General features: G+C 38.6%; 1 protein-coding gene across 6 annotated transcripts in view; it reads right to left on the bottom strand.

Moving 5' to 3' along the window:
- Positions 1-6,982: 6,982 nt before the first annotated feature.
- LOC125938838 (amine sulfotransferase-like) overlaps positions 6,983-27,534 on the bottom strand; it is a 38,860-nt gene continuing 18,308 nt past the window's right edge. For 5 of the 6 annotated variants that reach the window (XM_049654226.1, XM_049654224.1, XM_049654228.1 and 2 more), the window contains 5 exons: positions 21,004-21,212; positions 19,999-20,122; positions 18,646-18,740; positions 16,230-16,413; positions 6,983-7,824 (listed from right to left, as the gene is read on the bottom strand). In XM_049654226.1, the coding sequence (XP_049510183.1) occupies positions 7,703-7,824; positions 16,230-16,413; positions 18,646-18,740; positions 19,999-20,122; positions 21,004-21,212 (734 nt within the window). In that variant the 3' untranslated portion in view covers positions 6,983-7,702. Of the gene's footprint in view, positions 7,825-14,822; positions 14,873-16,229; positions 16,414-18,645; positions 18,741-19,998; positions 20,123-21,003; positions 21,213-27,534 lie in introns of all 6 variants that reach the window. The other variant, XM_049654229.1, reaches the window with a different exon arrangement.

Here is a 27,534-nt window from a genome sequence, read left to right as displayed (position 1 = left end):
ATATATAATATTTATACTATTTATAAATATTTATAATTGTTAGGTCTTCTTGGTCTATAGACCCCTTAATTATGATGTAATGACCTTTTGCATCTCTTGATATAGTCTTTATTTTAAAGTCTAAATTGTCTGATGTAAGTATGGCTACTCCGGCTTTCTTTTGTTGACCATTAACATGATAGATTCTTCTCCATCTCCTTATTTTCAATCTGAAGGTGTCTTTAGGTCTAAAGTGGGTCTCTTGTAAACAGCATATAGATGGATCTTGTTTTCTTATCCATTCTGTTACCCTATGTCTTTTGATTGGAGCATTGAGTTCATTGACGTTTAGAGTGAGTACTGAAAGATATGAATTTATGGCCATTATGATGCTTGTGGAGTTGGAGTTTCTGGTGGTGTTCTCTGGTCCTTTCTAATCTTTTGTTGCTTTTGGTATATATATATGTGTGTATATATATATATACACATATATATATATGTGTGTATATATATATGTGTGTATATATATATGTGTATATATATACACATATATATACACACATATATATATACACACATATATATATGAATCTATTTCATATAAAGATGAAAATATATATACATACATACATATACATATATGTATGTATATGTATGTATATATATACATACATATATGTATATACATACATATTCTCCCCTCAGAAAGTTCCCCTTAAAATTTCTTGCAGGGCTGGTTTAGTGGTCACAAACTCCTTTAATTTTTGTTTTTCTGGGAAACTTTTTATCTCTCCTATTTTGAATGACAGCCTTGTTGGATAAAGAATTCTTGTCTGCATATTTTTCTGATTCAGCACACTGAATATATCCCACCACTCCTTTCTGGCCTGCCAAGTTTTCTGTGGATAGGTGTGGTGCAAACCTGATCTGTCTTCCTTTGTAGGCTAGGGACTTTTTTTTCTCTTGCTGATTTCATGATTCTCTCCTTGCCTGAGTATTTTGTGAATTTGACTATGATATGCCTCGTTTGATGATCGGTTTTTGTTGAATCTAATGGGCGTCCTCTGTGCTTCCTGGATTTTGGTATCTGTGTCTTTCCCCAGGTTAGGGAAGTTTTCCGCTATGATTTGCTCACATAACCCTTCTACCTCTATTTCTCTCTATTCCTCTTCTGGAACCCCTATGATTCTGATGCTGTTCCTTTTTAATGAGTCACTGATTTCTCTAATTCTTAAATAGTGCTCTTTTGCCTTAATCTCCCTCTTTTTTCTACTTTATTATTCTCGATAAGTTAGTCCTCTATGTCGCTGATTCTCTGTTCTGCCTCATCCATCCTTGACGCCACTGCATCCATCTGTGATTGCAGCTCACTTACAGCATTTTTAATTTCATTCTGGCTATTTTTTACTTCTTTTATCTCTGCAGAAAGGGATTCTAATCTATTTTCAACTCCAGCTAGTATTCTTATTATCATGATCCTAAATTCTGGTTCAGACATCTTGCTTGTATCTGTGTTGTTTAAATCCCTGGCTGTCATTTCTTCGTGCTCTTTCTTTTGGGGTGAATTCCTTCGTTTTGTCATTTTGAAGGGAGAAAAGGAATTAATGAGGTAGAAAAATTGAAATTAAAACAATTAAAATTAAAAAAAATTAAAATTAAAAATTAAAAACACACACACAAATATAATAGATGATGATAGATCCTAGGTGTGTTTTGGTCTGGGTGTTGAAAGTGGTTTGACAGATTAAAGAAAAAAAACGGGGGGGAAGGAAATCGTTTGAGAATTTGAAAAAATGAATACACTGAGGTAGACTAAAATGAGATGATTGGGGTAAAATAGAATTTGAAAAAATATACACAAAAGTAAATAATATAGTAGAAAAAAATAAAGAAAAATATTTTTAATAAAAATTAAAAATAAATGTGATTTTTAAAAATTTTCTGTAGTTAAAAAAGAAGAGAAATGAAAAAGAGAAAAAAGATAAAAAGAAAAAAGAAAGAAAAAAGAAATCGTTTGAAAATTTGGAAAAATGAATAGACTGTAGTAGACTAAAATAAAATGATGGAGTAAGATAGAATTTGAAGAAATTTACATAAAAGCAAAAAAATATAGTAATAAAAATTAAATAAAAATATTTTTAAAAGAGATTGAAGGTAAAAAATGAAGTTTTTCTCTTTCTGCATTCAAGAAAAAGAAAAGAAATGAAAAAGAGACAAAAAGAAAAAGAAAGCAAAAAAGGAAATTGTTTGAAAATTTGAAAAGGTGAGTACACTGAAGTAGACTAAAATAAAGTGATGGAAGTAAAGTAGAATTTGAAAAAATTTACACAAAAGTAAAAAATATGGTAATAAAAATTAAAGAGATATTTTTAATAAAAATTGAAAATAAAAATGAATTTTTTTCCTTTTCTGTATTCAAGAAAAAGAATTGTAAAAGAGAAAAAGGAAAAAGAAAAAGAAAAAAATTGAATAGATGAACCTGCTAACAGATTGAAGTAGGACTAAAACTGCTTCGTTTTCCCCTAGAAGTCAGTCTATGTAGCTCTTCATAATCCATAAATTAAGTTGGCAGTGAGGCTTGTGTTCTTGAAGAGCAGTTAGCCCAGTTGGGTGGGGCTCAGTGTAACAGCTCCGCTCTCCACTAGATGGCGCTGCTAGCCTCCTGGGGTGGATTGTTGCAGTGTTCATAGGTGTGTATGCACAGGCGTGGGAGTGGTTAAAAATAGCGCCACCCAGCCACCCAGTCTGTTCTGGATCAGCAATCGCGCACCGGTCCTGTCTTCAGCAACTGTCCACTCCCTGCTTTTTCACGCTCCGTGACCAGGCTCCAGGCAGTACCTCTCTCCCAAGTTTTGTCTCAGATGCAGCTATTTTCCCGGCCCCTTACTTCTGAAGGGCTGCGGCTTTGACCCATTCCGTCCCTCTGCGGGAGGGTCTCACTGAGCAATGGCCGAATGAGCAATGGCTGAATATCGGAATATCGGCTGCACCCAGGAACGCTTGCTTGACCCTGCTGCTGCCGGTGCCCCGAGACTGAGGCCACGTGCCAGCCCGTCCCAGAAAATGTTTGCGAGACAGTGTAGCAGCAGCGTCTCAAGGATTATGGAAAATCACAAAACACATCTGGCACCAGGCTTCACCCTCAACAATCTTGCCCCAGCACCAGCGAATGTGGCCGCCTCTGAAGTCTGCTGGGACCAGGTGGCTTCAACAGTCTCTACCAAATGTCCTTCCAGCAGTGGAACCGCTTTTCCCCGTGTGGCCCGAGGACCTCCCAGACCCCATTCTGTTCCTGGGGATTCGCCCTTCCCACCAGAGCACCGCCAGGTATCGAGCTGCAGGGTTGCAGCCTTTGCGCTCCCCTTGTTTACAGTCTTAATGGAATTTAAACCCTCTCCTTTCTTCCTTCTCCCTTTTTAGTTTAGTCCCTGTGGTTATTTCCAATTTTCCACTTTCTCTCCAGCTGCTTTTGGGGAAGCGTGCTTTTCTTGTATTCTCCCTACCCCACCCCCATCTCTGTTCTCTCTCCGCCCGCAAAAGCACCTCCCTTCCCGCGGCTTCTCACTCCCCAAGTTCAGCTCTCCGTGCCGCGAACCTGCTGAATTCTGTGGTTCAGGTTGTGCAGATTGTTGTGTTAATCCTCCAATCAGTTTTCTAGGTCTGTAGGATGGTTTAGTGTTGGTCTGGCTGTATTTCATGGATGGGAGAAAAAATGCTTCCATGCTGTTCCACGATCTTGGCTCCTCCCCCTCCAGAAACAAACTTTTTAAAAATGTTTGTTTATTTGTTTGTTTATGAGAGAGAGAGAGAGGGAGAGAGAGAGAGGAGAGTGAGAGCACAAACAAGGGAAGGGCAGAAGAGGAGGGAGACAGAGAATACCAAGCAGGCTCTGTGCTGTGATGTGGGGCTTGAACTCACAAACCATGAAATCATGACCTGAGGCAAAATGAAGATTTGCATGCTTAACCAATTGAGCCATCAGACATCCCTCCAGAAACAAACTTTTTATTTATGGTCAATTTATTTTCCACTAAGGTGCCAAGGTAAGTCAGTGAGAAAAAGGATGGTCTTTTCAATAAATTATCTGGGATATTTAGATATCTACATCAAAAAGATGAATTTCAACCTTTTCCACAAACACAGGAATTACTTCAGAATAGATTGAAGACTCTAATTCAAGAGTTCACATGAGAAAACTAGTAAAAGAAATGTTGGAAATAATTTCCTTGACCTTGTTAGGAAGGCAAGAATTTCTGACGACAGAAAAGGCAAAGTCATAAAATGAAAAAATTGATAATTTGGACTTCATCAAATTTCAAAACTTTACCACTTCAAAAGACATCATTTTAAAATCGAAAGTTAAGGTACAGACTAAGAAAATACTTGTGAATTACCAATAAGAGTATCCAGACTATGTAAAGAACTCTTACACTTGATAGTAAGGAGATAAGCAACACTTTTTTAAAAATGGAAAAAATGGGGCCCCCTGGGTGGCTCAGTGTGCTAAGTGTCCAACTTGATTTTGGCTCAGGTCATAATCTCACAGTTGGTCATGACATTGAGCGCCACCTCAGGCTTCATCCTGGGCATGGAGCCTGCTTAAGATTCTCTTTGTCCCTCACTCTCTGTCCCTTCCCTGCTCAAGCTCTCCAAAACAAACAAACAAATAAATAAAATGGGCAAAATGTTGAATAGATATTTTGGCAAGATATACTTGCCAAGTGACTAATGAGCATATGAGAAGATGATCAACAGCATTTTGTTATTACGGAAATGAAAAGTAAAACAACAATGATATACTACTTCATACCCCCTAGAATAGCTATAATAAAAAAGCCAGATAACAACAAGCATTAGCAAGAGTATAGAGAAATAGGGATCCTCACAAATGGTGGAGATGTAAAGGTAGTCTCCTTGAAAAGCAGTTTGGCATTTCCACCTCTAGGAATCGACCCAAAAGAAATACAAACATATGTCTTCTCAAAGACTTGTACATAAATGTTCATAGCAGTATTATTCATTACAGCCCAAAATGGAAACAAGTGGGCTGCCCTTCAGAATTGTTTTAACTTGAGGGGCACCTGGATGGCTCAGTTGGTTAAGCTTCCGACTTCGGCTCAGGTCATGATTTCACCGTTCGTGAGTTTGAGCCCCATGTCAGGTTCTGTGCTGACAGCTCAGAGCCTGGAGCCTGCTCAGATTCTGTGTCTCCCTCTCTCTCTCTGCCCCTCTCCCACTCGTACTCTGTCTCTCTCTCTTAAAAATGAATAAAATCAAAAATTTTTAAACTTGAAAAAAAAAAGAATTGTTTTAACTTGAAGCAATTTTGCTTGCTACAGATGTAAATGCAGGCAACATTTGTGCAGCTGTTACTGAAGGGGGTCCATCCAAATTGTTTAAAAAGTTCTTTTAGAAAACATTATCCAAAAAGTACAGCTGTCTAGAACATCTGAAAACGTTCCAGATCCATACTATCTAGACAGTCTGAGTTCCATAAGAATCAACCTATTAAAGATACCACCAATTTGGAGTGTAATTCATTTTATTTTACTGATTATGTCACATTTAGACATGTTTGAACTGGTATGGTCCAACCAATAACCTGTTGATTAATATCTTCAGCATGTGGAAGTAGCTCACAGTATAGTAATTTCCAGGTCTCTAATTGTCTGCTTGGGGCAATAATATGGCTTCATTCTGCTTGTCCCCTGAGCACCTTCATTTATGCAAAGAAGCCCCCCCTTACCTTTTCTTTCCAAGTGGCTTGCCCAACAAACATGACTTGAACAAAAGCCTATAAACTTCACAGCATACCTTTTTGGCAGTATTCTGTCTGTTACCTTGACACAGGTCCTAGAGCAACAAACAAGCTGACATTATACCCATGCACATATTTATATGAACTTGTACTCCTTGTGTCATTTATGAAAAACTTTTCCCATCACTTTAGAACTCATTGGTCTCCCTGAAGTCACTTCCTACTAGAAGTGTGACTCATTTGGATATATCATTATAAAATGCCTACCTTTGCTGCCTAATATTCTCTGAAAGACAAACACGGTAAGCTACTTGAAGTAGTTTACCTACTTCCTGTCTGCACCTCCACAACACAAATAATGTGCTAGCACATAGATATTGAAAGTCCACGATCTCTTTTCTCCTGGAATGCATCCTTTTGCTTCTCGGTACATATATCTTTGGAGTCTGTGACAGTACAATCAAGAACTCATCCTTGTCATTCATAAGAGATATTATTGATTTCTGTTGCTGGTTTCCCCTTAACTAGGAAATGTTCATGTAACCTTTTAATTGGATTTGCCTTACATCAGCATTTATACACTTTTTTCTTAAGGCATGATTGGTGGCACAAAATTATGAAGTAATGCAGACTCTGGAAGCATTATTAAAAGCTCCAGATGGCAAATACCTAATGTTTTGGGGAATGGAGGCCAAGAAACTCTGAAAAGCATTATGGAACTCCTAAGGACTATGATAAGGTGATTAAGACACCTACATCTGGTGCAAAATTTAAAGAGGTGCCCTGGGGCAGCTGGGTGGCTCAGTCCACTGAAAATCTGACTCTTGATTTTGGCTCAGGTCATGATTCCAGATTTGTGAGATTGAGCTCTGCGTCAGGCTCCCTGCTGAGCATGGAGCCTGCTTAAGATTCTCTCTCTCTCTCTGTCTCTCTCTCTCCCCCTCTCTCTCCCTCCCTCTCCCTCTCTTGCCCCACCCCCACCCCTCTCCCCTACTCTTGCTCTCTCTTTCTCTAAAAAGAAAAAAGAAAAAAAAATCCTCCTCCCAATAGCTACAAATACCATCTATACCTGATTAGGATAAACTTTATAAGAAATGAGCAAGGCTTATTTAAGGGCCATGTACCTTCACTAAGTGACCAGAAAAAAACCCACAAATAAATGGTGAGTGTATAAAATCTCTGAATGGGAAGACTCAATTAGTGTCGATGTCAGTTTTCAAATGATTTTTTTAAGAGTAAAGCATTACTTAACAAAATTCTAACAAAACTCATCATGACAGTTTATGTTAGAAATTATGGCATGGTTATGAAAAAGAAAAGTATATCAACAGAAAATACCTCATTTTATGTAAATCAACTCATGGGCAGAAAATTCTTTAGAACAAGATAATGTCTATTTTAATCAGTAGGAAAATGATGGCTATTCATTAAATGATTTGTGTCTTACAACACAAGATAAATGTTCAGATTAAATAAAAATAGGATTTATGAATACATGAAAATACTTGTGACAGGAACACTCTGTTAGAAACAAAACATAGAAACCATAAAATGAAATGTTGACTCATCTGATCACCTAAAAATTAAATTCTAAAATATGAAGAAAAACCATAAACAGTTTTTTTATAAGTGACAAGGCTTCTATTTTATGATTTCAAATCAATCATACATTAAGACCTCCTTTGTTGCTCAAGAGCTTTGGAATTGCTGAATGTAGAATAAAATCAACTCCATAATTATACACCAAAACAAAGAGAGGAATCCTCTCCTGATCACAAACTGAGGAATTCAGCAAATGGAAAACAGGCCACAGATGGCAAATGATGTAAAGACAACATATTAATATTTATTAATCATTGAGAGTTTTCAGTAATAAGCCCATGACAGTCAAAGATGAAAATGTAAAATTCAATATGTTTCCTTCTGAAGGTGATTTCTGAAAATAGTTGTGCATCACCTAGAATTCTATTCCTCATTCATATCCCAGATGAACTTCAAGGGAAAATCTTTCATATTCTTTTGGAAAATCTTGTCAAACCTTTCATTCTGCTCAACAGTCATGTAATTTTTCCAGTCTCCAATGGTACCTGGAGGAAAAGCAAACAAATTGTTTCAATGAAAACTCTGGGATGAGGGGGCATGATGCCCTAGTGTTGGGAGAAACACCATTGTTTACCCTTCCATTTTCCTCCCCGCTAAGGCCCCATTTGCTCCTGCACATGAGCATGCCCTCCCTCTCCCACCTGATGGCAAGAGGGCACACAAACTGATCACAGTAAATATGATGTGATTTAAGAAAACTAGCCCAACTCCTTAGCTGTCAGCCACCTGGAAAAGGAGAAAACTCATGCAGCTACTTTACTATTTTGTTCCAGGCTAGCATGGGCTATTAGAGTTCACAGGAGTCCTTTAAAAGTTTCAAAAGTCAGATGGCCCTGGGCAAATATTTACTGATAAGGACATGGTTGCTCAGAGAATTTTTAAAATATAGCCCAAGTTCTTACAGTTTTGAATGGCTCACCTGCAACTCTTCCATCTGTACCCACAGAAGGTTTATTACAGTTTTACATTAAACTTATAGACACAGGAGGAGTCAAGATGGCAGAGAAGTAGGGGGACCCTAAGTTCCCTCCTCCCTCAAACATGGCAGTATTGAGGCCAGAAGACTGGGAATCCCAGGAATCCAGGCTACAGAGTGACAGAAGCATCTCCAGAGGCCCACGGGGACAACTTGGGAGGCCATAGGTGTGTGATTGCAAATTGGGAGAGATAAAATGGGGGGGGGGGCGTAGGCACAGAGGGAGGGATCCCCTTCAGTGGAGAGACAAAAGGAAGAGAAAGAGAAACTGTGGAAGTGTAGGAATGAATTTGGACAAGAGAAAAACCACAGACCGGGGGCCCCTGGGTGGCTCAGTCGGTTAAGCGTCTGACTTCGGCTCAGGTCATGATCTCGCTGTTGTGAATTCGAGCCCCGCGTCGGTCTCTGTGCTGACAGCTCAGAGCCTGGAGCCTGCTTCGGATTCTGTGTCTCCCTCTCTCTCTGCCCTTCCTCCACTCACACTCTGTCTCTCTCTCCTTCAAAAATAAACATTAAAAAAATATTTAAAAAACCCCAAAACCACAGACCGGGGAATGGAAAAAAAGGAAAAAGAAGCAATTTCTACCTCATTCTAGGGTTGCGGAGCTTTGTCTGGACTGGAGCCTGCTGTCCTGCTCATGCACCTGAGGAGAAGTGGAGCCAGCCCCAGCTCTCGAGCTGACAGGTGCAGTCGGAGAGAGCTATCCTCTCCCTATAGTGCTGTGGGAAGAAGTCATATAGCCTCCAAGGACAAAAGAGCCTGCAGGTGCCTGCCGGTCAGAGACCCTTTGTCAGTTGGCTGGTGGAGTGACCCTACCCTGGGACCGGGACGCAGGAAGTGAGATCCTTTAAGACACGGGGGTTTGAATCCCAGTCTAGCACCTGGGAGGTACAGGAGACTGTGGAGCAGGGCAAACCAGTGGCTTGTGCCCATGTGGCACTGTGAGGAGTCAGAAGCCCTTTGTTGGCTGGCTTGACGGAGTGGCACTTCCCCGGAACCAGGCTGTGCAGAGAAGGATCCTTTAAGACATTGAACGAACTGGCCCACTTGCACCGGCAGGGCACTGTGAGGATAGCCTGAAAAGAGTGGTTTGGGACTCCCAGTCTGGTGGGGAGAAGCTGGGGTGTCCCATTTATCTCCCCATCACCAACAAGGTGGGGCTTCGGGAAACGGACAAGGAGCCCACAGTGGAGGCAGGACCTGCCTATAGGAAACCATGCCCCTCTACACCTGGTAACTATGTATCTACTGGAGCAAGATTGACACTGGATGGAATCATACCCCCCCTCCTCCAGACCAGCACAGCCACCAGCCCCAAGGCACTGGCAGATATAGGTCCAGCGTTTTTGCATTTTCTGAATTGGTTCTTGGTCAATTCTTATTTTGTGTGTGTGTGTGTGTGTGTGCGTGTATAATTTTTTTTCTTATTCCTTTTCTTTCTCTTATTCCTTCCCTTGTCTATTCTGGTTATTCTGGTTGTTGGTTTGTTTAATCAGAAATTCTTTTTAAAAATTTTTAACATTTATTTATTGTTGAGAGACAGAGAGAGACAGAGCACAAGCAGGGGAGGGGCAAAGAGGGAGGGAGACACAGAATCTGAGGCAGGCTCCAGGCTCTGAGCTGTCGGCACAGAGTTCGACATGGGGCTCAAAACCAAAAACCCCGAGATCATGACCAGAGCCATTGTAGGATGCTTAACTGACTGAGCCACCCAGACGCCTCATGCAGACATTTTTAATCTATTCTTTTTATACATCTTCTGTATCTCCTTCTTCATTATTTTCCTCTCTCTCTGTCTCTCTCTCTCTGGGTTAGGCTGTATAGTTTCTCTGATTCTCTGCCCAGTCAATTTTTTTTCCTTTCCTTTTTCCCCACCCCTGTTATTTCTCTCTTTGTATGGGATAAGGTTTCTTCCACCACCTCCACTGTTTTTAAAATTTTTTCCAGAGTTACTTCAATGAACAAATCAAAGCATACCTGGTGGAGGGCCCAAAACATCACTACAAGTAGGGAGATAAAGCAACCAAAGTGACAACAGAGAGCAAGAAACATACTCCAAAAAACACCTCCTGAAGGGCCAGGCCCTGGACAGTGTATGACCCCTTTTTAATATAAAAGTGCTCACAAGTGCAGGACATACTATTAAAACACATATGGGACAGAAAACTAGCCAAAATGACAAAACAGAAGAATTCTCCTCAAAGAAATTCCAGGAAGAAATGACACTAGAGAATTGCTAAACAGATGCAAACAATATATCTGAGCAAGAATTTAGAATAATAGTCATAAGATTATTGCTGGACTTGTAAAAAGCATAAAAGACAGCAGAGAATCTATTGCTGCAGAGATCAAAGAACTAAGGAATAGTCATGATGAATTAAGAAATGCTGTAAATGAAGTGCAAAATAAATTAGATGCAGTGAAATCAAGGAGGGAGGAAGTAGAGGGGAGATTAAATGAAATAGAAGATAAAATTGTGGGAAACAATGAAGCTGTGGAAAGAGAGATAAGAAAATACTAGCCCACAAGGGAGAATTAGAGAACTAAGGGATTCAATGAAACATAAAATAATATCCATATCATAAGAGTTCTGAAAGAGGAAAAGAGAGAGAAAGGGGCAGAAGGTTTACTTGAACAAATTATAGCTGTGAACTTCCCTCATTTGGGTAAGGAGGCAGACATCCAAATTCAGGAAGCACAGAACTCCCTTCAGATTTAACAAGAATTGGTTTTCTGCAAGGCATATCATAGTGAAACTGGCAAAATACAAAGATAAAGAGAGAATTCTGAAAGCAGCTAGGGACAAATGGGCCTTCATCTACAAGGGTAGAAACATAAGGATAGTAGCAGACCTAACCACTGAAACTTGGCAGGCTAGAAGGGAGTGGCAGGAAATATTCAATGTGCTTAATACAAAAAGTATGCAGTCAAGAATTTTTATGCGATAAAGCCTTTCCCATACAAACAAAAACTGAAGGAGCTCATGAACTAAACCAGCCCTGCAAGAAATCCTAAGGGGGACTCTGTGAGTGAAATGCTGTGAAGACTACAAAGGACCAGAGACATCACCACAAGCATGAAACCTACAGACAACACAATGACACTAAATCCATATCTTTCAATAATAAGTCTGAATGAAAATGGACTAAATGCTCCACTCAGAAGACATAAGGTATCAGAATGGACAAAAAACCCAAGATCCATCTGTATGTCACCTACAAGAGACTCATTTTAGAACTGAGGACACTTTCAGATTGAAAGTGAGGGGTTAGAGAACCATCTATCATGCTACTGGAAGTCCAGAGAAAGATGGAGTAGCCATACTTATATCAGACAAACTAGATTTTAAACTAAAGGTTGTAACCTGAGTTGAAGAAGGACATTATATCATAATTATGGGTCTATCCATCAAGAAGAGCTAACAATTGTAAATGTTTATGCCCCCAACTTGATACACCCAAATACATAAATTAATTAATACCAAACAAAAGCAATCTTATTGGTAAGAATATGGTAATTGCAGAGGACTTTAACACTCCACTTACAACAATAGACAGATCATCTAGGCAGAAAATCAATAAAGATACAATTGCCTTGAATGACACACTGGACTGGATGGACTTGACAGATATATTCAGAACTTTTCATCCAAAAGCAGCAATATACACATTCTTTTCGAGTGCGCATGGAATGTTCTTCAAGGTAGATCACATACTGGGTCACAAAAGAGCTCTCAATAAATATATAAGAAATGAGATCATACCATGCATATTTTCAGATCCCAATGCTATTAAACTTGAAATCAACCACAAAAAAAAAATTTAGAAAGCTTCCAAATGCATGGAGGTTAAAGAACATCCTACTAAAGAATGAATGGATCAACCGGGCAATTAGAGAAGAAATTAAAAAATATATGGAAGCAAATTAAAATGAAAACATGACAGTCCAAACCCTTTGGGATGCAGCAAAGGCAGTCCTAAGGGGAAAATACATTGCAACCCAGGCCTATCTCAAGAAGCAAGAAAGGTCCTAAATACATAACCTAATTGCACACTTAAAGGAACTAGAAGCAGAAGAGCAAAGAAACCCCAAAACCAGCATAAGAAGAGAAATAATAAAGATTAGAGCAGAAATAAAAAGTATAGAATCCAAAAAATGAATAGAACAGATCAATGAATCTAAGAGCTGTTTGTTTTTGAAAAAATGAACAAAATTGATAACCACCTAGCCAGACTTCTAATTAGAAAAGAGAGAGAACCCAAATAGATAAAATCATTAATGAAAGAAGAGAGATCACAACCAACACCATAGAAATAAAACAATTAGAGAATACTTTGAAAAATTATATGCCAAAAAACTGGACAACCTGGAAGAAATGGACAATTTTCTAGACACCCACACACTACCAATACTCAAATGGGAAGATATAGAAAATTTGAACAGACCCTTAACTAGCAAAGTTAGTTAATTTTCTGAGATCAGGAACATGACAGGGCTAACCACTCTCACCACTGTTGTTTAACATAGTGTTGGAAGTCCTAGCCTCAGCAATCAGACAACAAAATGAAATAAAACGCATCAAAATTGGCAAAGAAGAAGTCAAACTTTCACTTTTTACAGACGATATGATACTGTACATGGAAAACATGAAAGACTCCACCAAAAAGTTGCTAGAACTGATACATGAATTCAGCAAAGTCGCAGGATACAAAATCAATGTATATTAATTGGTTGCGTTTTTATACACCAATAAACAAGTAACAGAAAGAGAAATCAAGAAATTGATCCCATTTACAACTGCACTGAGAACCATAAAATATCTAGGAGTAAACCTAACCAAAGATGTAAAAGAGCTGTATGATGAAATCTATAGAAAACTTATGAAAGAAATTGAAGAAGACACAAAGAAATGGAAAAACATTCCTTGCTTATGGATTAGAAGAACAAATATTGTTAAAATGACAACACTACCCAAAACAATCTACACATTCAATGCAATCCCAATCAAAATTGCACTGGCATTTTTCTGAAATCTAGAACAAACAATCCTGAAATTTATATGGACCCACAAAAGACCCAGAATAGCCAAAGGAATGTTGAAAAAGAAAACCAAAGCGAGAAGCATCAAAACCCCTGACTCTACAACAAAGCTGTAATCAACAGGACAGTATGGTACTGGCACAAAAACAGACACGTAGATCAATGGAATAGAATAGAGAACCCAGAATTGGACCCACAAATGTATGGCCAACTAATGTTTAACAAAGCAGGAAAGTGTATCCAATGGAAAAAAGATAGTCTCTTTAGCAAATGGTGCTGGGAGAACTGGACAGCAACATGCCAAAGAATGAACTGGACCACTTTCTTACACCATACACAAAAATAAACTCCAAATGGATGAAAGACCTGAATGTGAGACAGGAAAACCATCAAAACCCTGGAGGAGAAAACAGGCAACAACGTCTTTGACCTCACCTGCAGCTATTTCTTGTTTGACACGTCTCCAAAGGCAAGAGAAATAAAAGCAAAAATGAACGATTGGGACCTCATCAAGATAAAAAGCTTCTGCACTGCAAAGGAAACAATCAACAAAACAAAACTAAAAGGCATCTGATGGAATGGAAGAAGATATTTGCAAACGACATATCTGATAAAGGGTTAGGATCCAAAGTCTATAAAGAACTTAGCAAACTCAAAACCTGAAAAACAAATAATCCAGTGAAGAAATGGGCAGAAGACATGAATAGACACTTTTCCAGTGTCTATTCAAAAAATACATCCAGATGGCCAACAGACACATGAAAAGATGCTCCATGTCACTCATCATCAGGGAAATACAAATCAAACCACATTGAGATACCACCTCACACCAGTCAGAGTGGCTAAAATTAACAGTTCAGGAAACAACATATATTGGTGAGGATGTGGAGAAACAGGAACCCACTTGCACTGTTGGTGGGAATGCAAACTTGTGCAGTCGCTCTGGAAAACAGTGTGGAGGTTCCTCAAAGAATTAAAAATAGAACTACCCTATGACCCAGCAATAGCACTACTAGGTATTTATCCAAGGGATATAAGTATGCTGTTTGAAAGGGTCAATGTTTATAGCAGTGCCTTCAACAATAGCCAAATTATGGAAAGAGCCGAAATGTCCATCAACTGATGAATGGATAAAGAAGATGTGGTTTATATATACAATGGAATACTACTTGGCAATGAGAAAGAATGAAATCTGGTCATTTGTAACAACGTGGATGGAACTGGAGGGCATTATGCTAAGTGACATAAGTCAGTCAGAGAAAGACATATCATATGTTTTCACTTATATGTGGAACTTGAGAGAAACTTAACAGAAGACCGTGGGGGAAGGCAATGGGAAAAAATAACTTCAAACACAGAGGGAGGCAAACCCATAAGAGACTCTTAAATACAGAGACAAAGGTGAGGGTTGATGGGTGGGCAGGGGGGTGCAGGGGAGAGGGGAAAATAAGTGATGGGCATCTCACCTGTTGGAATGAACACTGGGTGTTGTATGTAAGCGAAGAATCACGGGAATCTATCACCGAAACAAAAAGTACACTGTATACAATGTATGTTAGCTGACTTGATAATAAATTATATTTAAAAAAGTTATAGACACAGAGATGTGATGACAAATGTGGTGATAGAAGGAAAGGCAAGACAGGAAACACTGATTGTAAAAGCACTCTGAAATAAACAAATGACTGAAACAAACTGAAATACTAACAAAACTGAAAACACAAAGGAAACCATGTAGGAGTGGTAAAGTTAGTGCAAATGATGTTCCTTTAGATAAAATGTAAGAGAAAAGTACATGTCTATGTAGAAGAAACATATGGGAATGTGCTCTACTTCCACAAGGAAAATTGGCTCCTCCTCCTTGTCTTCTTAGCTATTTGAGTCTCTCATTTTCAGGTAAGTTAAAGATGTATAAACACAGAAAATTTTATTTTTTCAAGGGAAAACAAACTTCAAGTGCAATGATTATGGCAGTTGAGAAGGGATGTGGTCTACTACAAGACAGGGTGTTCTGAGCATAACAGGAAGGGAATGTCTCCACTTTAGGTTGGCTCTGAGTTACCAGTGCTTCACATTTTTTAATTGAGCAGGTAAAGATATATGAAGAGTTCAGGTGACAGAAATACTGAGAGAAATCAAAGCCAATATTTATTACTACTTGAAGAAGAGGCATGGAACCCTATGATTAAGTGCAAAATTTATGTCTATAGTTCTGTATTACAGATGTTCCATGTACTAAGATAGAAGATCATAAATATAACTTAGAATGATTATACAAGTAACAAAAATATTAAAACATGGTGAAATTTATCAGTTACAGGAAGGAGTCATTCACTTAAAAACTCACTCATCAGAGGTATGAGATATTATAATAAATGAGAGAAACTTACACATTTTTATGAGGTTTACTAGAGGACACACGATAGTCCCGTGCAATAACAAAAGATCAGTGAATGCATGTTGTTAATTCAGCCCTGGGGACACTCAGGGATAAATCACAGAAATGGAAGGGCAGTCATTGTTGGCCAACAGCCCAGCATTGCCTCATCATCATGTGCTGATCCCATGCTAATGGAAGGAAACAATCTAACAGTAAATGAACAACCATTTTGTGGCAGACATTGTACTGGCATTGGTAGATTTCCAGGGGCCATGGAGAAGGCCTTTTGATTTTAGGCTATTCATCAGATACATTCACTTACATTATATAGTCTCTTGAAGAGCAACAAGAAGAAATCATGGAAAATCATTTGTCTAGTGACGGGAACTGGGCCATAAGGGTCCATGTTAGAAAAGTGAGCCAGGAAGCTTAGAAGCTACACTTGGTTCATTTGTGACACAGTACAATACAGACATTCACTGTTCAACCTCACCTTTGCGAAGGAAATGACCTTTTTCTTGTATCCCAAATTGGTCCTTTAGTATATTGTCATAATTTGCCCGTGGGTCTAACTTCATGTTCTCAAACATGGCCTGGCTCACCACAGTATCCATGTCCTCATCACTTAATTCCTTCCCCAGAAATTTGCAGATTTTTAATATAGAACCTCTGAGATCCTGAAACAAATCACAGTATGATAAATTATGCATGTTATCACAAAGAAGACTTATACAAGTGTCATAGATAAATATCATTATGGGAGTGAACATCGTAGGTGCTTAGGTTGCTTAGAAAGTGGAGCTGTTCCTTGAGATGTGACTTGCTTATTCCTTCTTGATAAATTAATCCATCACTTGTCCACTGTTTGAGAGCACATTTGGGTTCATTTTGAGAACACTCGTATTTTGTTTTATCTGTGTTACCAGCAAGTATTTGGGGAGTAGCTACTAAATGACAGACACTGCCCTGTGAGATGGTGCGAGTGAACAGAGACACAACTGGGGATGAATCCTAGGAATTCAGTACAAGGACCTTTGGGAAAGGCTAATTGTGTAACAGAACTCAGAATATTTCAACAAAGACAAGAAATTTGTTCTGGGAATTAAAGTAAAAATGGGAATTTTCTAGGTAGACAAACTAAAGATATGGAGTCTAGAGAAATGAAAGAATATCTGCAACATCGTGGTTGCGTAGAAGTTGTGAGATAACAGGTCACAGGACAGTTAGAAGTTCAATTTCCGTAGAGCTAGTGGAAACTGGCTTTGGATGAGAATATGGGAGATGAGGGTGGAAGCAATAGCGGGATCATATCGTGAGGAAGGTTTCAAGGCGAGCCAGACACTGAATCTCTATTTGGTAGGTGATATGGACTCAACAAGAAAGTCTAGGCTTAGTATCATGCTCTGGGGCAGGTGTAACAGACTAGTGACAAATACTCAGGATGGAGACGTCCTTAGGAGAACTTGCCTCTCAGCTCTTTCTCTTCTTCCCTGCTAAGAGTTCACCTGGTGATGTTCTGGCATTAGTGCCCAGTCCTGATTCAGTAATGATTCTAATTGATCCATGATCCTCAAAGCAATTCTATTGTCTCTACAAGAGATTATTCTCATTGGTCATATGACCCAATTTTGGCATTGAAACAGAAGGAGGAAGTCAAGGGGCTCCTGGGTGGCTCAGTTGGTTATGTGCCTGACTCTTGATTTCAGCTCAAGTCATGATCTCATGGGTCATGGAATTGAGCCCTGCCTCCGGCTCTACACTGACTGATCTGAGCCTGCTTGGGATTCTCTCTCTCTCTTTCCCTCCCTCCCTCCCTCTATGCCCCTGCACTGTTTATGCTCTCTTACTCTCTTTCTCAAAATAAACTTTTTTTTAAATTTTTTTTTTTTACGTTTTTATTCATTTTTGAGACAGAGAGAGACAGAGCATGAATGGGGGAGGGTCAGAGAGAGGGAGACACAGAATCTGAAACAGGCTCCGGGCTCTGAGCTGTCAGCACAGGGGCCCGATGCGGGGCTCGAACTCACGGACCGCGAGATCGTGACCTGAGCCGAAGTCGGCGCTCAACCGACTGAGCCACCCAGGCGCCCCAAAATAAACTTTTTTAAAAAAGAAAGAGGAAGTCAAAGAGAAGTTACTATGATTTTCCTCCTAGAGAAAAAGTAGAAATAAAGCAGGGCAAGAAGGCCCCTTTATCCCAGTTCCCTCTCTTTCTGCCTTACATGTTATCATCTGAGGACACAACTACAACTGCCTTGCTACCATGACGGGAGACATCCTTGCCACACCAAATATGATACAAAAGAAAGACAGATAATGCTGGGACATTCTTGATTGCTTAGCGGTAACACTCAGCATAACGGTAGCCTTCCTCTGGGATTCAGTCAATAAATAACAGAAGTTCCTACATTTTAAGCCAATTAGAGTTGACTGTACTGGGTGCTGAATTATGTCTAATCATATAGAGCCATTTTCATTTAATTTTTCTGGGAATTTTTAATCATACACAATGCAGACAAGATTAAAGTTTCCCAAGAGATGCACTCAAGAATGATGAACATAACATTTAGAATGTTATTACAATGAATAGTGCAGAAAATAGATTTCACAATCCATGAAAGACAGACCAATAGTCTGACTCTAAATAATCAAACTTATGCATATCATATACATATACAGATAATTCCTCACACACAGATGATTTTTGAAAAGAAACTTCCAGTATTGGTTGTAAATGAAAACCTGGCAAACAAAGTACAGAAGTGATACTGGAAAAATGTCTCCTGGTCCACTTCGTCTGGGATCTCAAATTTGATATCGCCCTTTGGGTGTTCTGGGCATGAGCAATCAATACGTTCAGCCAGGCTACCTTACAGATTCTGTGAAGTCACTAATGTCACTTTTCTCACCTTTTTCAACTCCTCATACATCATAAACTCGATGTTGAAGAGGCTTTTGTGCTCATACCAACCTTTGATGTGGTCAAACCAAAGGCTTCCCAGCACTGTGAGGAGAATAGATAGTCATTGAGTAAATGTGTTGAACACACTGAAAATGAGTTATAGTCTTAGGAGATGCAGGAGTCTTTAGTAACAAAGAAGGAAAAGGAAGTGTGCTGCTAGAGTCCTGATTTCCCCTAGCACCTGGTTATGGGAGAACCATCAAGCTTCTACCAGAAAACAATTACATGAACTCGAGGAGAAATTAGTCTCTTAAAATAGACACAAAATCAACATAGCATGTGGTTAGAAAAACCGAGGAGGAAAATGGAGGAAAGAATCCTCTCCTTCTCACTCCTCCTGGTCTTCCCAAGCACATAGAACTTTTTCCTGGCTACATGGAACATGTGGGCTCCCTGAGGAGTCACTTCTGCTCTGCACAGTACATTTGACACTAAACATAGCTCTCCTGTTTCAGATCATCACCTCAACTTCAGAGGACTGGCTCCTGCTCAACCAGCTACAGTGGTGCCTCCTCACAAAAGGAAGTGCGGGGGGGCGGGGTGGTGGGGTCCTGGCTTGCTTAGTGGATAGAGTATACAACTCTTGATTTTAGGGTTGTGAGTTGGAGTCCCATGTTGGGTGTAGAGATTACTTTAAAAATAAATAAAAGTGGCGCCTGAGTGGCTCAGTTGGTTAGGCATCTGACTTTGGTTCAGGTCATGATCTCATGGTTTTTGAGTTGGAGCCCCGCATAGGGCTCTCTGCTGTTAGCACAGAGCAGACTTCAGATCCTCTGTCTCCCTCTCTCTGCCCCTCCCCCACTAGCGTGCACCTCCTTTCTCTCTCACTCTCTCTCTCTCAAAAATAAACATTTACAGATAAATAAATATATAAGAATTTAATAAAAAAAGAAACAAATACGGAATAGAACTTTATCAAATAGAAGCTCCTGGCAGCAGCCATTTGCAATATGCAGTGCAAAGCTCCAAACCTGTGATCTGAAGTGAGATTCTTCTCACTGAGCTAGAACAGAAACCCCTGTGCTTATGAACCACTGTTTTCATAGCTAAATGTAAATATTCCTTTGTGATACGACTTTGTAATCTTGATAGTCTACTGAGAGAAGCCAGGGGCAGCATAATTTGTAACAGTGGCAGGGCATGGTCATCTAGGACAACCCTACCAATGGCTTAATACATTGATTACTCACCCTCATTCAACTCTACTTCAGCTTCTTTTTTACCCTCTGTCATATTCACTAAGCTTAAACCTCACTGCAGGACCGCAAACTTATTACTTGCTTTATATAAGTTTATTTACCTTTTCCTTCTAGAAATAGTTTCACGAATTCCTCAATGGTAGTTGCAGCAGGTAATGGCATCTTCTTTGAAAAGTGAAAATATGAGCACATAACGTCCTTAGGGTTTCTGTATACATAAATAATCTACAAAGAAAGGAAGTATTCATTATTTCTGTTGCTTTCATTACATCATATTTTTACCCGAATACCTTCCAATTGGGTGAAGTATGTTTTTTCTTTTAACTTTATAGTTTCCTAACTATGTCTTGTAGACATTCAGTGTTCTTTGTATTTTGGGTTTCCCCTTCTCTACATTGCGTCTCCCTCCATGATTGGCCTGTGGCTCTCAATTACTCCGCCAGACACACCTCTATCCATGGTACCCAACCAAAATAGGTGGAAGTATGAAAAGGTAGTGGTGAGGACACTGAGAGCAGTGAAGGAATTGCTAGTATTGTAAGCGCACCTAGTAAGTAAGCTAATTAAAAAAATGAAAGGAGGGGCGCCTGGGTGGCTCAGTCGGTTAAGCGTCCGACTTCAGCTCAGGTCACGATCTCACGGTCTGTGAGTCCGTGAGTTCGAGTCCCGCGTCGGGCTCTGGGCTGACGGCTCAGAGCCTGGAGCCTGCTTCCGATTCTGTGTCTCCCTCTCTCTCTGCCCCTCCCCCATTCATGCTCTGTCTCTCTCTGTCTCAAAAATAAATAAACATTAAAAAAAATTTTTTTTTAAATGAAAGGATATATAATCTAAAATGTGTATTATATTATAATTTACATTATAAAGTTAATTAAATGCACAGATATATACTCTTTCATTTTTAATGGCTGTATTACATATGTGATCAGGAAAAGGGTACAAGATAAAAATCAGATTCTCCACGATAAGAAAAAAATGGCTATTGAAAATAAAAGCATGTCAAATGCCACATTTGCTTCAGCTTGATGAATGCAGTGTCAGTGTAATGAAAGGAAATGAAATAAAGAAAAAGAGCAGTTATCTTTCAACAGCCATAGTCTCTTTCTTACTTTGGCTTTTTTGTTCTTCAGGCCACTTGGAACCAAATAGTATGGGAGGTGGGTAGTGAAGAGACGAGGAGATGGTCTTTTAACAAAATCCGTGTTTTGATTGGGGTACTCAAAATAGGGAACTCGCAAAATCGTCTCCAGATCCTCAGTGCTTTTTCGATGTTCATCAAAATAAATCAAGTTCAATATCTGCTGAAACCAGATGGTTCCTGTAAAATAATTATTTTTGTTTTCAATGATGTACAAATGTCTCCAAAATGCAGATAGAAGTGCCATCAGTATTTTAATAAGAGTTTGTTATTATAACATGTATAATGGTAATTTGGTCAGAATGGAATTTTTAATATATTAAAAATGCAGTATGAGTAAAAGAAAACAAACATTTTCTTTATTTTCCTTTTAAGGAGATGCTACATTTGAAACTCTGTGGGCGTTTGTCGCACTAATTGATTCTTTGAATCTTCTGTGCTTTCTTCTGCTTCATATATGGGACTTTTAAATTACCTTCTATGTCTGCCTCTAGATTTCCTTCCACAAGCCCACTCATAGGACTTTAGGTAATATAAACAAAAAGAAAAAAAAAGGAATTTCACTGAAGGAGTCACTTTCCATTTTTCCCCCCTTCCCCATGTTTCCTACTGTGCACATGATGTCCACCTAAGGAAATAGTGTTCATTATAAATCCCTAAGGAAAGCCCTGTGACCCACATGGAGACAGGAAGGGAAGGATGATGCCTAAAGTTGGGCCTTTCACTGTATGTAGGATGTGACACATTTTTCTGATGACTACTTCTCTTAATTCTAATTAAAGAGGACATTTGTCTCAGTATATTTGGGTGTAATTGCCTGCTTTAGATTTCTTACACTTAATTTACGTGATTCATATAAAGATTAAGATTAAAGGTATAAGATTAAAACATACCCTCTATAAAGGTCATGGTTCAGATATATCCAGGCAATGTTCTAAAAAAAAACTTACCCAACTAAAAATCGTAAGTCCCAGAAAGGTTCAAATCAACTTCTGAAATGAGAAAACCCACTGGCCCCTCATCAATTCCCATCCTAGCCTTCCTTCCTAAGACCATCCAATCACCCATGCTAAGCAGCAGCACCTGGTGAGCAAGATCATTTTTGGGTGCAGAAGCCTTGCTAGCAGGTGCAGGTGGGGTGCAACTTATCCGTCATCTCATTATCTTAATGTTGGTGGTTTTAGTCCTCCAGTGTTGCACAGGGAAGACCACGACCACGTGTGCCTGCATGTTACCTCAGCTGGTAACTCAATGAGTTCAAATTCATGAAAACTTGTTATAAGGCTCTGGAAGGTTTCTTTCATCCTTTTGCTTTCCCAGATAAAAGATACTGCTTCTGCAGGAGGAATCACAGATTCAGGAGGGCTGACAGGTTTTCAATCATGGCACAGTTCTGCAGAGACTCAAACAATATGATGTAAAAATCTCTGCAGAGACTCAAAAATTCAAATATCTGTTTTCAGCTTCTTCTGCCACTCCCTCTTTTACACTTTTTCCAATCCCCCCCTCTCTCTTTCTCTCTCCCTCCCTCTCTCTCTGTCTCTCTCTCTCCCCCCACTTCCCTCCTTTCCTTCCTTTCTTTATTTTTCTTGGCCTATTTGATAGTCAGGCGTTAGTGTAATGGGATACGAATTATTTTCTTCAGTTCATGCTATATTAATAACACTGATTCACCAAAGGCCCTCCCTCTCTGTTTGTCCATTTATTCTCATTTGCTGTTTCAATTCCTACTACTACCCCCACCACAGAAAAGCAGGTGTTGGGGTTTAAAGTGCATTCCTCATTGGAAAGTGTTCTTGTGGAACGTGTATTGTTGTATGTGTTTCTATTTCCTATCCATGTGCATCATTTCTTTCTGTTTGCCACTGTGTGCTGTGGTTTAATGTTCATTTACATGCTACATCTGATCCAATGTGCGTAATAGATGCTGTCTATGTTTCTGGGTGTGCATTCCTGCACTGACCTATCCATTTTCCACCAATGGACACCCCAACCCAAACAACACTGCCATGTATATCCTCATTCGTGTTCACTATGTACCTGTATGAGATTTTCATAGGGACAAATATTCAGGAGAGGAATTACCTGTTATAGGTGTATTTTAGTTGTCCAGGTAGTGCCATACTGCTTTCCAAAGAATGGCTGCTTTAAACTATTCTCCCAGGGGTAAAATGCTTATGCATATACATCTCTCTGCACTCCTTGCCATGTTCAGATTTACTCATTTTCTAATTTTTGTCAGTCTAGTAGATGTAAAATAATATATCATTGTCTACGAACTTGGGGGTTTTTTTGGTATTGGCAGAGGGTGGTTTTCTTCTGTAAATTTTCAGATTATTTCTTTGACTCTTTTTATTTTCAGATTGCTGCCCCACACTTGATTTGTAGTTCTAATATATGGTAGATAAAAAATATTTTTTCATTGTAGACATAGCATGTATATTCTTTCTGTCACCTATTAACTTTGCCCAAATGATCCTTAGTGAAGCAAAACCCAAACTGCTTAACTTTGATGTAATTGAATTTATTAAAGTTTAAAGTTTTGCCTGTATTTTATTTTTTGTTTCAAGTTTTTTTATTTCAATTCTAATCTTTTAACATAGAGTAATATTTGTTTCAGGAGTAGAAGTTATTGATTTATGAATTACAAATAACAGCCAGTGTTCATCACCACAAGTGCCCTTTTTAATTTTTTTTTTTTTCAACGTTTTTTTATTTATTTTTGGGGCAGAGAGAGACAGAGCATGAACGGGGGAGGGGCAGAGAGAGAGAGGGAGACACAGAATCAGAAACAGGCTCCAGGCTCCGAGCCGTCAGCCCAGAGCCTGACGCGGGGCTCGAACTCACGGACCGCGAGATCGTCACCTGGCTGAAGTCGGACGCTTAACCGACTGCGCCACCCAGGCGCCCCACAAGTGCCCTTTTTAATGCCCATCACCCATCTACCCCATTTCCCACACACCTCCCTCCATAAATCCTCAGTTTGTTCTCTATCATTAAGGTCTCTTGTGGTTCGTTTCCCTCTATTCTCACCCCCGCCATGTGCTCATCTGTTTTATTTACTAAATTCCATGTGTGAATGAAATCATATGGTATTTGTCTCTCTCTGACTGGCTTATTTCACTTAGCATAATACACTCTAGCTCCAACCACATTGTGGCAAATGGCAAGATTTCATTCTTTTTGATGGTTGAGTAATACTCCATTGTATGTATAAAACACATCTTCTTTATCCGTTCATCAGTCTATGGGCATTTGGCTCTTTCCATAATTTGGCTATTGTTGAAAATGCTAGTATAAACATTGGCATGCATGTGCCCCTTTGAATCAGTATTTTTGTATCCTTTGGGTAAATACTAGTAGTACAATTGCTGGGTTATAGGGTAGTTCTATTTTTAACTTTTTCAGGAACCTCCATATTGTTTCCACAGTGTCTACACCAGTTTGCATACCCACCAACAGTGTAAGAGGGTTCCTCTTTCTCTGCATCTTTGTCCACCATCTATTGTTTCCTGCACTGTGAATTTTAGCCAATTTAGCAGGTGTCAGGTGGTATCTCACTGTGGTTTTGATTTGTATTTCACTGATGATGATTAATATTGAGTATCTTTTCATGTGTCTGTTAGCCATCTGGATGTTTTTGGAAAAAAAAATATTCCTGTCTTCTGCTACTTTCCTCACTGGATTATTTGTTTTTTTTAAGTGTTGAGTTTGATAAGTTCTTTATAGATTTTGGATACTAACCCTTTATCAGATGTGTCATTTGCAAATACCTTCTCCCATTCCATAGGCTGCCTTTTAGTTTTGTTGTTTGTTTCCTTCACTATGCAGAAGTTTTTATTTTGATGAAGTCGCAATAGTTCACGTTTGCTTTTGTTTTCCTTGCCTCTGCTGATGTGTGTGGTAGGAAGTTGCTACTGCTGAGGGTCAAAGAGGTTGTTGCCTGTGTTGTCCTCTAGGATTTTGATGGTCCTGTCTCATATTTAAGTCTTTGATGCATTTTGAATTCATTTTTGTGTATGGTATAAGAAAGTAGTCCAGTTTCATTTATCTGCTTGTTCCTTTCCAGTTTTCCCAAAACCATTTGATAAAGAGTCAGTATTTTTTTTTACACTGGATATTCTTTCCTGCTTTGTCAAAGATTGACCATATAGTTGTGGGTCCATTTCTGGGTTTTCTGTTCTGCTTCACTGATCTCTCTGTGTGTTCTTCTGCCAGTACCATACTACCTTGATCATTACAGCTTTGTAATATAACTTGATGTCTGTAACTGTGATGTCTCCAGCTTTGTTTCTCTTTTTCAAAATTGCTTTGACTCTTCAGGAAATTTTGTGGTTCCATACAAATTTTTTGTATGTTTTTAAGTTTGTTGTAGCTCTGTGAAAAATGCTGGTGTTATTTTGAGAGGAATTGAAGTAGTAAAGTAAATTGGGTAGTAAAGACATTTTAACAATATTTGTTCTTTCAATCCATGAGCATGGAAATTTTTCCATTTCTTTATGTTGTCTTAAATTTCTTTCAGAAGTGTTCTAAAATTTTTAGAATATAGATATTTGGTTAGGTTATTCCTAGGTATCTTATGAGTTTTTATGCCTTTGTAAGTGTAATGCTGATTTTTCTTTCTGCTGATTCATTTTTGTTGTAAAGAAGTGAAACTTCTTTCTATGTTGATTTTGTATCTTGTGACTTTCCTGAATTTATGTATCAGTTCTAGAAAATTTTTGGTAAAGAGTTTTGTGTTTTCTACATACAGTATCATGCCATTGGTGAATAGTGAAAGTTTGACCACTCTCTTGCCAAATTGAATATATTTTATTTCTTTCTGCTGTCTGATTGCTGAAGCTAGGACTTCTAGTACTATGGCACATAACAAGTGTGACAGTGGGCATCCCTGTCTTCTTCTTGACCATAGCAGTAAAGCTCTCAGTTTCTTCCCATTGAGGATGTTGTTATCTCTGGGTCTTTTATATATGCCCTTTATGATGTTGAGTATGTTCCCTCGATCCCTACTTTGTTGTGGGTTTTTATCATGAATGGATGTTGTACTTGGTAAAATACTTTTTCCTGCATCTACTGAGAGGATCATATTGTTCTTATTTTTTATTTTATTTCTGTAGTATATCACATTCATTGAATTTCAAATATTTGTTTCTTTCTATATCATATATTTCTACTCAAATTTTTATTATTTCCCCTCTTCTGATAGTTTTAGGCTTTATTTCTTGTCCTTTTTCCAGCTCCGTTAGGTATAAACTTAGGTTGAATATTTGAGATTTTTCATGGTTGCTGGATGTATTTATATATTGAGGTTCTTGTTATATATCCCTTCTTATGTATGCTTTTGCTGCACTCCAAATTTAGTCCTTTGTGTTTTCATTTTCATTGGCTTCCATGTATTTTTTCCAATTTCTTCTTTAATGTACTGACTGACCCATTAATGCTTTAGTAGGATTACCTTTAACCTCAATGAATTTGAGGTCTTTCCAAATTTTTTCTTGTGGTTGGCCTCAAGTTTCATAGTATTGTCTGATATTATGCATATTATGATCTTAATCTTTTTGTACTTGTTGAAGACTGATTTGTGATCTAGTATGTGATCTATTCTGGAGATTGTCCCACTTGCACTTGAAAAGAATGTGTACTCTACTTCTTTAGGGTGAAATGTTCTGAATATATCTGTTAAATCCATCCAGCCCAGTATGTCATTCAAAGCCATTGTTTCCTTCTTGATTTTCTGCATAGATGATATGTCCACTGATATAAGTAGAGTATTAAAACCCCCTACCATTATTGTATTATTATCAATGAGTTCCTTTACGCTTGTTATTCATTGTTTTGTATACTTGAGTGCTCTCAAGTTGGAGGCATCAATATTTAAAATTGTTAGATGTCCTCATTGGATAGACTTCTTAATTGGGACCTAGAACCCTTCTTCATCTCTTGTTACAGTCTTGGTTGAAAATCTAGTGTTTCTGATATAAATATTGCTACTCTGGCTTTCTTTTGACATTGGCTTGCATGATAAATGGTTTTCCTTCCCCCCACTTTCATCTGCAGATGTCTTACATCTTAAATGAGTCTCTTGTAGGCAGCATATAGATAGGTCTTGTTTTGTTTTGTTTTGTTTTGTTTTATTTTTACCCATTCGAACACCCTATTTCTTTTGATTGGAGGACTTAGTCAATTTAAATTTAGAGTGATTATTAATAGATATGAATTTCATCCATTTTATTACTTGTTTTTTCTGGAGATTTTCTCTGTTCCTTTCAGTCTTTGTTGTTTTTGGTCTTTCTTAATTACTCAAAGAGTCACCTTTAATATTTCTTGCAGAGCTGGTTTAGTGGTCATGAACTCTTTGAGATTTTGTTGGGAAACTCTTTATCTCTCTTTCTATTCTGAATGATAACCTTGATGAATAGAATATTCTTGGCTGCATATTTTTTCCCATTCAGCACTTTGACTATATCATGCCACTCCCTTCTGGCCTGCCAACTTTCTGTGG

This window comes from Panthera uncia, assembly GCF_023721935.1.
Source record: "Panthera uncia isolate 11264 chromosome B2 unlocalized genomic scaffold, Puncia_PCG_1.0 HiC_scaffold_24, whole genome shotgun sequence".
Taxonomy (NCBI): Eukaryota; Metazoa; Chordata; class Mammalia; order Carnivora; family Felidae; genus Panthera; species Panthera uncia.
The sequence above is the reverse complement of the archived record's forward strand: the minus strand, read 5'-3'. Positions and strand labels throughout refer to the sequence as shown.